The sequence below is a fragment of the Drosophila gunungcola genome, unplaced genomic scaffold, assembly GCF_025200985.1.
Source record: "Drosophila gunungcola strain Sukarami unplaced genomic scaffold, Dgunungcola_SK_2 000168F, whole genome shotgun sequence".
Lineage (NCBI taxonomy): Eukaryota > Metazoa > Arthropoda > Insecta > Diptera > Drosophilidae > Drosophila > Drosophila gunungcola.
In genome coordinates, this window is record NW_026453329.1 from 5939 (window position 1) to 18527 (window position 12589).

The 12589-nt window shown below is 37.8% G+C and overlaps 1 protein-coding gene across 1 annotated transcript; it reads right to left on the reverse strand.

Annotated features, from left to right (window-relative positions):
• Positions 1 to 3829: 3829 nt before the first annotated feature.
• On the reverse strand, positions 3830 to 6003 carry LOC128265874 (uncharacterized). Its single transcript, XM_053002090.1, has 2 exons — positions 5609 to 6003; positions 3830 to 3974 (listed from the first exon to the last, which is right to left on the reverse strand). Exons 1-2 carry the CDS (start codon positions 5882 to 5884, stop codon positions 3903 to 3905), a joined length of 348 nt encoding a protein of 115 aa, XP_052858050.1. The 5' UTR covers positions 5885 to 6003; the 3' UTR covers positions 3830 to 3902.
• Between the last annotated feature and the right edge of the window lie 6586 nt (positions 6004 to 12589).

Here is a 12589-nt window from a genome sequence, read left to right on the forward strand (position 1 = left end):
TCTCGAATGTCCCAAATATTTAACACACGCGATGTTCTCCTTCTCCTTGCACGACTGAGTATGTCTACAGAAATAACAAAACATGCAAGCTTCTACAGAAGATACTTTTGATAAGACGAATAGGGTGGTAGGGATATTATTATAGTTTACAACGCCTGCAGTAGGATGCCAGCTTGGGGAGAATTTTCCACTTTGACACTCGAGAGCCGCAGGGAGATAAAAAATAGACAGACGAACAGGTTGAGTTGGGAGTGAAGGAGGTCTCATCTTGTCCTATAGACGCAATTTCGAAATGCACAGACGGCGGTTCACAACGACAAGGACAGACGTCGCATACAAATGGGTGTTGGATTCATTCCTCCCACAGGACCACCTCACAGGACCATTCACCATCTAACTGGTAATGGACCAGCTCAAAGAAGTTGGGTCGACTAAAATCGAACTTTCGAAATTTGAAAAGTGGAATCGTTTGCCCATTTTTTGCCCACTTTTGCCCACCAATTCGTTTTTTTTGCCCACCTCCAGTTTTGAAAATATGGGAACTTTGAAAATTTTCGAAGATTTTCGAAAACATAAAAGTTGACTTTTTAAATTTTTTTTTTTATCGCAAAAGAATCGTTTGCCCACGTTTGTCCACCTTTTACAATTTTGAAAAAGTAAAAACTTTAGAAAATGTACAACTTTTAAGTTTTCATAATTTTTTACCCACTAAAACGATTCTCTTGCGACTAAAAAAAAAATTTTAAAAAGTCAACTTTTATGTTTTCGAAAATCTTCGAAAATTTTCAAAGTTCCCATATTTTCAAAACTGGAGGTGGGCAAAAACAACTAATTGGTGGGCAAAAGTGGGCAAAAAATGGGCAAACGATTCCGCTTTTCAAATTTCGAAAATTCGATTTTAGTCGACCCAACTTCTTTAAGCTTAATGGACCCTCATCAGCGTTTCATATAAACAAGAACTCTAGAACAGAGTTATTCTAGTGCTACTGAATATATGGTGTCATTTTAAGCGAAATCTTTTTAGTTTGACAATTTCTTAGTTTTGTCGGTACACAAAAATAACAATAATCATGATTTTATGCGCCCTGAGTTCCATAATAGGAAAGTGTATAGGGCGTGTGTTGTGTTACAGCGCGACCACTTAAATATTTGATAAAAAGGATTGGAAACAGCTGCCGATGCAAGTCTGTCACGCCCATCACTACCTTCTCTATGGTTCTTTGTGTTTTTGTTAGAGTGTGCATCTGGGAGGAGGAATTATGCAAATTGTCATTTCAATATCACAGCGTTGAAAACAAAGCCAAGTTGAGTGATAAAATGGGGAGCAAACGGTGGAGAAGTTATCTAGCATTCCTTGTCTGATGGTTTTGTATGTTGCAAGCTTCATTGGTTGCACAGCTCCGAGCAGCAATGGTTGCAATGGGAGTTGTTGCATTTCAATGTTTTTTTTACTAAGAATATATAAAAATAGAATATATAAAAATTCTCGGTGCAATTTTTGCCGCCCAAAAGTTAAAACTCATTAACGCACTGTGTGTTGATAAGCATTCGGGTTTTAAAGGATGTTCAAAAGTTTTAGTTCTTCTAATACTAATAACGTATTGAAGGTACAGAAAAATTTTGTGAAAGCTTTTTGGTTTCTTAAATAAGCTTAGGTAAACGATATTTTAGTTGCATTCCTGTATAAACAAAGTAAACGTCCCGTTTTTAAATAAAAAAAGAAATCGAGTGATAAAAAAAGGTTGGATAGTTAAGAACAAGCAAAAGTTCAAAAATACAGAAAGTTTATATTTTGTAATATAATAAAAAGTTATTCAAAATGTACAAATTATTTAAGAAAAGTGCCTCAAAGAATGTAAGCTGTGTGTTATCTTACTGCATTTAAAAATTATTCTATCGATATAAAACTGACAGCACTGAATGCAAAATAGAAACTCGTCGGTTAGGAAATAAAACTAAATTTCGGCTTTATATTATGTAGCATTGGAATTATACTGATAATGTGGAATCTGCCTATTATAGTTTAATGTTAACACAACGTTTATGAAATGTTTAATATGTGTTTTTTTGCTAAATTTAAATAACAATTAAATTGTGAATTCCTTTTCGCTTTTAAACAGTACTCGCAAAGGAAATTTATGCGCGGCGGGCGCTGATAATTTACATATTATTGACTGGCAAATTGCAATTTTCTGGTATGAGTAATGGAATTTCTGGTATGTTAGGGTGCAACCGAATTAATATGTGTGCCGACTCAAAGGACACTTTTCCCACTACAGTTAACGGACAGGTCACTCTCACAAGCCAAGCCCTCCAACCTCGATATGGGTCTACTATGCTATGATTAGCTTCGATTTTCTCTTTTTAGAATTGCCTTTTTGCGTTGCTGATAATTTACGTGTAAACCATACAGGTATACAAACTTTGAAGTGGTGTCTGGGCTTTTCCTTTTACCAACCAAAATGATTTTGAATAATATTTTTGTTCTTACAAGTAGCTTTCTGTTAAATCGTATCAGGAGATCACAGTTTATATTTTCCTTTACATAATGGGATTCTTAATTCTAACTTTGAATTCTGTAAGTTTTTTTTAGCATACCGATATATGTATGTGTATATTTACATATATTTTTTTAATAAGGGTCGGAAAAGATTCGTCTTTAAATTTTGTGGCTTTTTGTGCTTTTTACCAGTAACCTGTATGTTTTTAAAGGAATAAATGTTTGTTAACTAGAAAAAAAACTGTTGCTCGATCACACAATATAGAATTTAAGGGTCGTGTAAACAACAAAGCATGCCGATTGATGCTTTTTTAAAATGCACAGCCTCAATGCATGAAACGATAATCTAATATTTGTCGCCGTTCGCCGGTAACTAATTTATTTGGTTTAAAAAAGTGAATTATCCCAAACGTTTGCACTTTCTTCCTTGCAATCGATTGTGTTAATATTGGTATCGGGACACGCTGGTGGCCAATTTAATTACAATTTTCAATTAGCTAAATCAACACCGGGAACAGGTAAAAGCAGGCAAGCGCCGAGGGACGTTTGTTTTAATTGTATTTACAGCACTAAAGTGAGAATGATCATGTTTAGCAACTCAACAAATCAACCAGAACGGGAAAAAAAAGGTTGGATGTCGTTACAGAAATATAGGATTATAGAATATTCAATTCAAGCTTGTAAAAGCTGAAACACAAACAACATTACAACTTAATACTCAGTTATATGGCGGTTAGTTTATTTCCGACTTTCATTTTGAGTATTTATCAGAATCTTTAATTCAATAATATTTATGTGCGTTTTCACCGACCACATTTGCATATTGTTTATGCTGAATTGCTTCAGAAATGTTAAATTCAGAAAACGTGTCTGATAGTCAATAAATAATCAAGGCCAAAAAATATATATAAACTTGCAAAGCTTATTAAATTTATGGGCATTTTGTCAGCCAGCGTCCGCATAATGAGTTGGGCAAAACAGAAGAGCGGGAAAATTATTTGTGTTGATGATTCCAATTGTCAGCTATTAATTCAAAGTCAACGTTGAGTGTCCATTCATCTATAGCAAAGCTTGGTTTAATGAGAGGAATATGATAAGTTGAGCTCCAAGTATCAAATGTAAGATTCAGGTCACCGACTTGCAGGTAGAGACAAAGTTGAAAAATCAATTTTTTCCTTTCACAGACTTCCACTAGGAGATAGAGCACCCACAATGCACCCAGTTGCACAAAAAATTGAATGAGACTCGGGCAGGGGTCTGCTCGTTTGCTGTAATTTCTAGCCACTTACATCATCTGGAACAAGTTTGCAACTCTATAAAGTTCGTTTCCACGTCTTAGCCGGGCCATTCATCTAACATCCAAAGCAACGAAGCCGTTAAGTGCCCTCCCAGCATACCACCCTTACCAAGGAAAGAGTCCACCAAGTCGGAAAAGCCGCAAAAAGTAATATTCCAGAAAGAAAAGCGCAATCAGCTGATGAAGGAAAAGAAAGAGAAACAGATTTATAGCCAAGCACCAAAATGAGCGTAGTAAAACAAAAGCCTCGCCCGGCTGAACTCAAACCAATCTGTGAAGGGTGGGCACGTAAGTATGAAAGGTGAAGTTCTGAACTCAGGCAGTCAGATATCAGCTAACGAAGCGAATTTACATCAATCCTTCCCAGAGCTGCTTATTCCGCCTAACGACTTCTAGTCTAATTTTATTTCTATTCCATTTCGGTCCTTCACCTCATTAGCACGCAATTGATGAGAGCGAGAAGCACTTAGTGGAAAAATGAAATCTAGGAACGATCATTTTAAGGGGCTAACACAATATTAACTACAAAAAGAAAATTTGGTATTGGAATGGTGACTAACACGCGGCTTTTTCGTCTTTTGTCTCCATTTTGCTTGCAAGTTCAAGTCCGAACGACACCAAAGATTAAATTGGTTATTATTTTTGTCTGACAAACGTTCATCGGGAGTTCATCCCTGACGTCTGGCAACACTCCTAGTATTTTTTCCATCGATCTGAGTACCATCGTGCAAAAAGGCACTGTCGTAAAGTGTTTGCCGGTTATTTGCCTCTCGCTTTCTCTCATAGGCGGCGAACGGTTTTCGTCGATCTGAGTACTAGGCTTTAAAAAAAATCCCAAAAATGGCCTAATTTTTCGTGAGTAATGGGGCCTTGAAGAAGAAAGATCCTGGTAAGTAGAATTTTTGTGATAAAAGAAATTTTAATTTTGCTTGTTAATAAGTTTGCTGAGAGCATAGTGCCGGTAGACAGTGAGGTAAAACCGAATTTTATGCGTAATTCATTTCTTATTTAAATTTGCAGAACCAAAAAGGGAGTCGTATTGAACCACCGTTAAGAATTCGCAATCTACATTTTTGATTTAAGTTTTTTATTAAAAAGATTTGTTGTGATCTTATTGTATGAATTTCTTATTGTATGAATTTCTTGCCTAGACTCCAGCTGAAATGGCCGTTATTGAAAATTTCGAGTATAAAACTTATGCTTGCACTGTGTGTGTTATTTTACGAACCCTGATATTAACTTATAGTAATAATTTTTTTGGCTAAAATTTGGGACACAGCGCGGTCGTCTACCAATGAGTAGGAAATTAATCAAAAAGAACCAAAACTATTTATATATAATACTCCCTATATTAGAAATTGTAAATTGTAAAATTATTTTACTCCAAAACAGGGGAGTAGGCTATTGTTTTATAAAATTTATTGGCCTTCTGGGCCACCGAAGACTCGACTAAATATGAAATTTGAATGTGGCTTTTTAGATAAGTTGTATGGAAAAGGTTGATGACCCACCTTTAAAAAGAATTCGTTAACCTAATTTGATACACTACCAACACAACACAAGTCCAATATAATTGTAAAATTAATCAATTATAAAGCGTTTTGAAAAGCCTTTTTTTGCCCACACAGCTTAGAGTACGCATCACCATTACTGAAGGACGACACGTCTGTGTATTTAAAAAAAATTGCTAAACCCAAATTATGCACAGACACGACCCAAGACAGGGCCGAAAGAGATGAACAAAGTACCTTTGCCAGATCACATCACAGTAGTCGAAGTAAACAGAAGCCTAACCTTCTATGGCCTCTCACCTGTTCGACTAAGTCCTCATCTGTTTCGATTCTATCTTTTTTGACTGCTGCACTGCCCGGCCTGACATCCTGTTTGACGTTCCGCTGCTCCTTGACGTTGCCGATACTCCTCCGTAGCTTGGACTTGCTTCCGACGCCCCTGATCTTAGGATGGCGATTGCGAAGGCCACTTGAAGTCGCTGGGCTTTCTGCCAGGGGGCTCAACGGCACCGTGGAGCCGGGAGCTGCCGGAGGGACCCGACGCTTCGTCGTCAAAGGCTTTAAACTCTGGGGCATTTGGGCGAATTTATACTGAAGTAAGACTCAATGAAGCTGAGGCTGCCGCCTCGTGCAGAGCACTGAACTTAAGCCTTCCCATCCCCCACATTCCCGTCAATGTCCTACGCATGCTGCCCTGCTGATAATATCCATTAAATCACCCATGGGCGGTAAGTAATCTGATTAACGGCCAGAGGCAGGGTCAGCGAGTGGGAAAACTTATGTGATGCCATATGGACAAATTTTGTATTCCATCGAAAAACATCCTCTGTCTGAACTGCCACTTGCAGGACTTCAGCTTCCATAGTTGTGGGGCCCGACAGTAAGAAACAACAGCAAGGACCAAACTTAACACTTTGTTGCAAATGCAATTTCAAATGTGTTTCACCGAAATGTAGAGGCATTTCAATTTAAAAGGATTCTTTTCAGGGGGCCGAGGAAGGTAAATTGGTGCAATGACCAGTGTGAGAACTGCGTTGGTTGGCTGCAAAGCCACAGCGCATTGGGTTTTCAGCCTGACCAAAGGTGGGGAGCACAAAACATTACCTGAATATGAGGTGACAAACAATATTGGACTTTAAATTCCCATACTTCTACATGCGATTTCACAGATGCTTTTGAGTATTTAATACCCTTGCAATAGATATTCTAATTTTGGACAGAAAGTTGTCAAATTGCCTTCTCCGTCACTGTATTCATTCTTGATTAGCGTTCATCGCGCAAAATGTCTTACACCAAGAACGGATAGAACTACCATATTCTTTTAACCACTCTCCATCTTTTTCTCCGTTAATAGAATTTAAAAAAAAATGGTTTTTATTAGCTTTTATAGAAACAATCAATTCGTATATAGGATTGCAGGGTATAAAAACCTTCCAAAAATATCATATTCAGAACCATACATTCAAGTTTCACATTCTATGAAAGCTTTGCGGAAAAAGTTTTAGCTGCCAGCTCAGAAAAGAGTCGGGAGGAGCAAAACAAAGCGCAATCATAAACAGACAACTCTCTTTTACAGGGACTGCCAATGAAAACTTTTTTAATTTGGACTTATAAACCTAAGTAACGTTGGCAATTGCCGCACAAAGCCTGAGGTGTTTAAATAGTAGCGGCGGGTGCATGTCCGAGCAGTTAGAGATAGCCAGGGTCAGTAAAAAGTGAACCTGAAAATCCAACCGAAGTGCAGTGCATCTGATTTTGGCTTTTGGGTTTTTAAGCAGCTGGTGCCATGTGCCCGAGTGCACTGCTAGTGTTCATAGCCAGCTCCTGGACGCACAACTCTCTTGCAAAAATGTTGCCAAATATTCTGTTGGACTTTCCCTGCGCTTTCCTGAGCCTCCCACTTTCTCGAGCCTCCCACACAGGACTAACTGAATTTGTATATGCAATCCAGACTGCGTGCGGTTGGCCGCTGACAGACATTAGCACAGCTTATACTTCCGCCGCATGACCTCCCATCACTTGCATACAAAAATTGCCAAAAACTGCAAGCTCAAAGTGGAATTTTGCTTCTTGCATTGGGGCGTGGGTAGGTGCGCTGTGTATAGCTATATATATATATGTATCTGGCAGATACGAGCCACAGTTATTTTTATAAACTTCTGGCTTCTGCTTCGTCCTTTTGCGTACTGCCCGTTTATCTGGCTAAGGACCCGGGACAGACAATGTAGTATTGGCCAGTCAAATAAAATTCGTGTCATTCCGCCTTACATTCACTGCACACAAATTTGTTCGTGAATGGAAACTGGAGTTTGAAATGGTGCATACTTTTCGGCTTGGTGGAACACAGCCAGCAATCTGTCGTTGCTGAATCTTTTTAGTTAGATTGCAGAGATTAAGGAGAAAATTAAACTATTGAAAATAAAATATATTAGGCGTATTTTTGACCGAACTATGTGAGGCAGACATTTGCGAATTTATGTATATTGTGGATCAGGACAGATATGTGTACTAGATATGTATTTTTTAAGGAATCGCTTAATATGAGGAAATTTTGACATGAATTGGCATTTTTTTTCGGAAATACTTTTAGATTTCCGCTTGATTTTCTCTGACTGTCACCAAAAGCAGCGAATCTGATGTCTGAAGTATTCGTGTGCTGGTAGCTCTTGATAAGCATGCCAAACATGCTGTTGACACAGACAGGACCAAATAGCGACCGCACATATCAACAATCTGGCAGTGGGGGCCTTTAAGCTGCTGCGGCAGGCAAAAAATTATGAAGAGTGGATGCGAGGGGCAGTACCATTACCCACCCTTCCGAAATAATGTTTCGTTACTCATCTCGCTCGTGTCCTTTTATCGGGGGCCATTTTAATTGTTTTTACAAGGGCTAATCCCCCTTTCTACGCCCTTAAATCCCCAATTGCTTTGCACTCAGAATAAAATTTGCGTTTTGATTAGACTAGAAAGGTTTTTTTATTTTATCTATTTGACCTATGTGTTGTTTATACTTTAACAGCAAAATATTCATAGTAGTGATATAAATGATGACGAAATCAGTTAAAGCAAGAATGGAAATAAAATTCGGTAAGCCGAAATTCATATTCATAAACAACAAAATCGTCTATAAAACGATTTATGTGTATATGTTTAAAATCAAAAAAGCTATTTCGATTTACCGTAGAATTTTTCAATTTAATAGTGTTTCGTTATTTACGTTTTTATAAAATTAAAACAGTAATTTTAAAACAGTAAACCATTATACCTAGGAGTATATAAACTTAAAAGCAATGAAGTTTTGGTTTCAAGTTCCGATCTGGCCTGCTCCGACTTATGTATATACAACATGCAATAGAAATACGAATTTTTTGATTTTTTATTCAAATAGCTTAATAGCTTAGCTGAGAGTCTAGATTGCGTAGAAACGGACTAAGGGACAGACGGAAATGGCTAGATCCACTCTGGTAGTGATACTGGTCATAATATTATGGTTGCAAAATTTTAATTGATATTAGAATACCCTCTGCATGCAATAAAAACATCCCTTTCTTGGCTTGAGTAGAGTTCTCCCACCAGACTGCCGACCTCAGATATTTCGAGCCCTATAATCTTCCTGGCATTGAGGGAACGTGATCCAAACAAATTTTAAAAAATTATTAAATATTAAAATGAGCGATGAGGCTCATTTCCACCTCAGCGTACGTGAACAAGTCTAACTTCCGCACCTGGGGCACCAAAAGCCCACAAGTGATGCACCATGAGCCATTACACCCGTTCAAAGTGACTGCATGGTGCGCTGCTCACGCTGGAGGTGTCATCGGGCCGTGTTAGCCGAGTTTTTTCTGCCGCAATTGGACGAATTAGGACTGGAGTACATGTTGTTCCAACAGGACGAAGCAACGGCACAAACTGCGCGAGCCACAACCGAAGTTCTTGCTCTGGCCCGCAAGATTGCCCAATTTAACCGTTCCAGGCTTTTATCCAGACCCTGAAAGCCCTCAAGGACATCTTGCGACACAAGTGAGAGAATCTGAAGATGTCATATAACAAGCCCGAATTAAAATTATTGTCCATGCTACCAACCCAAATTGCATATCTACTATATTGTGTACCGTGGAATAAAATTAATTAATCGTTTAAAGAATTCATGTATGATCTCAATTGAATAAAAATAAACAGTCCGTCCATTAATGAAGAATTGTTGTTATCTACTTTAGAGATTGCTTAGCATTTAAGGAATTCGTTGTTTGATTCGATAGGGATACGTTACATTTTAGTTTACACAACTCTTTCATAGATCATTTTCTCGGAGTGTTAAACCATTTTTTCCTAAAAAAAAAAGGTATGGAACGTTGACTGCAGCTTCTTCCAGCTCTTGATGATTTTGTAGTGGTTAGTGTTCTTGGGGGTGGTGGTCATAACTTCGCGTAGCACAAGTTGCAATCATTATCATCCCATTCCATTTACCTCCGCTGGTTTCGGTCGTCTTATCATCATACTCGTAAACTCCTGCGCTTTGTGGTCATGTTTTATACACGTTTTTTTGGGTCTGCTTGTGCAACATGCTTTTCAATTTCTTTTTACATCCACTTCTCAAAGGAAGTACAAGCACTGGGCCCTCACAGTTTGTGAAGCAAGGGTCTAACATTATAATTCAACTAGGGTAATGAACGGAAAGGGCGGATCGGTCGACTATATCATATAGCAACGCAGTAAAGAAGACCATAAAAACAATGGAAATGTTAAAAAAAAATTTCTTTTTTCTTTTTCTGTCCCTCCGTCTGTCCGTACGTCTGTCCGTCCGTTTCTACGCAAAATAGTCTCTCAGATTTAAAGCTATCTGCATAAATCAAATTTATTTTGTAAATTTGGTTTTTAATTCTTTTTGACTTGTTAATAATTTTACAGTTCAGAATTACGCTTTTAATTTTATTAAATGTCATAACGCTGCCATATGAACTATCAAATAATTGAGCTGCAAATGTTTTTAAACATATTCACAAGTAAATCATAATTTAAATGTTTTCAAGAATATTTAATTTTTCCAATAGCTGCAAGGGTATACGTACGTTTAGCTTTGTTATAAAAATTAAGCATTTTTTGCGAGAGACTTAATATGACAAGAGTGTTTAACGGTTTGAACGGACACAAAAGAAGAAAATAAGGGCTATAAGAATTAATCAATTAATTAATTCAATATATAGCCCCTGCATGTGCTTGAGCTTTTACCGGGATATGAAGTAGGATGAGAGGTTGCCGGGACTCACGAAAAGTACAATCACAGACAGTCCTACAACGAGATGAAAGGCTGTTCGTGAACCTTTCTGTCAGCGGTCAATATTTCCATTCATAAAGCGACCACAAAGAAAAACTGAAAGGACCACCCTTCCAACTTTCTATTTTGGGACACACACATACGATTTCTATACGATTTCTTTTTCTAAGAGAAAAAGAAGACTGATATTTCCTTCAACTGCTCGATGTAACTCCTCAGAAAATCAAGGAAATTCAATTTGTTGAAGTGGCGCATCTGTGTCATTTCAGACATGAAACCCTCGACCTTTTCCATCGAATCGCAAGAAATGCGTAAGGTGTTCCGCGTGTTCCGTAGTGAATATGCAAAAGATTTCAACAATCACATTACGCTCCAATAGAATTTGCTAAACATGCGGATAAACGGCAATTCGTGGACGAAAAAATACAGCTTTTGGAAGTTTGAAAATGTGTTCAAAATGAACACATTGGCATTGCTACTGCTAATCAGTCGTAATATATATAAAATTATGTTCTGCTCGTTTTATTTTGAATTTCTTTAAAGAGTTTATGATTGGATTTCCAGCTCGCAGTCGACTTGGTAAAACGCCGGGAAGCGGTTCCCAGATTGGAACTGACCCAGCTGTGAGTCTGACAGTATCCGTCACTACACCAAGTCAGTCGAATTTGAATGCCAAATTATTTTTTCCCTCCATTCTGTGTTCCATGTGCGTCACTAGCGTAAGAAAGACACTTGCACCTGCGAGGGGGAGGTGTGCCTGTCAATGCTAAACTTGTTAATATGATATGTAAGTAAAGCGACAGCTGTTACCTGTATCAAGCACGAGCGCTTTCTGTAGAAAAATATATCCTGGACTCATTTGGAAAGGGTATTAAAACGAAACCGTTTTTCATGTAACCAATATATTATCGTTTTAAATAAGTTAGATATGGAATGCCTAAGGTTGTATATGAAGCAAACGACCAATATAATATAACCGGAACGAAAGCAAACTTCGAGAAGCCAAAGTTTAAACAATCCTGTAGCTTTAACAAAAATCTAGTTCTATACAACGATTACATACCAATTTGTATAGCGACTAAATAATATAATATAATATTTTATATAGCTGCTACAGAAAAATGTGTCTACAGGCTGTGTTTTTAAAAAGTTCGGCTGTTGGCTTTTATGCCCTTGCAGTTACTCTTATTGGACCTTTTCGAGACCCATAAAGTATCTATATTCCAAATCTGCATCACTAGGAAAGTCTGTCCGTCCTTCTGCCCGTCCGTACGTCTGTCTGTCCGCCCTTCCGTCCGGTCGTCCGTTTCTACGCAAACTAAACTCTCAGTTTTAAAGCTATCTGCAGAAACTTTTCCAAAAGTTGTCTTCCTTAGTCCAAAGTGATCAAGTGAAAATATGAAAAAAATGTGTAAACACATTTAAGATGTGTGTTTAAAGGTCTAATCAAACTGAAATAAAATCAATATTTCTAATCAGTACTACTTTTTCTGAATTAAATAAGTTATAATCGTGTTTAAGATTTTAAAACCAGATTGAGAACTTCATCCCAAATTATAACTCGTCTATAATTGGGTTGAAAGAGATTCCTGTGGCAGACCCGGTAAATTGTTGAGTTTTGGCTCGAAACTTAGCTCATTGTGATTCAGTGTGAGTTCATAAAATTATTCCCCTACTGCATGGCTTCCCTCTGAGGAACGACAATGCATAATAATGCAGTTTATGTTTTATGATTATAATAAATACTCTTAAATACTGCCAGTCATTTGCCAGCTTCCATTTATGCAGGTAGTGTGGGCATACCATTTGCTGTACAAGCGGATAGGACGATACATATTCTTGGCCATGCAATAAATCCATTTGTACCACTGGATTTAATGCTCAAATTTGCCTGTCACAAAAGCAGCCATAGTGAAAGTCAGCGTCAAAAAAGAAAACATGCAATATGCATATGCTAAGTCGTTAGCAACGCCTATGCTGTACTCCAAAGGACTCCGCACCGGAAA

Bases quoted from the DNA above. Each gene is read 5' to 3' on its own strand.
- LOC128265874 (XM_053002090.1), bottom strand. From the start codon at position 5,884: ATGCCCCAGAGTTTAAAGCCTTTGACGACGAAGCGTCGGGTCCCTCCG. The intron at 3,975-5,608 runs GTGAGAGGCCAT...TTCCTTCATCAG, and splicing joins ATGAGGACTTAGTCGAACAG to CTGATTGCGCTTTTCTTTCT.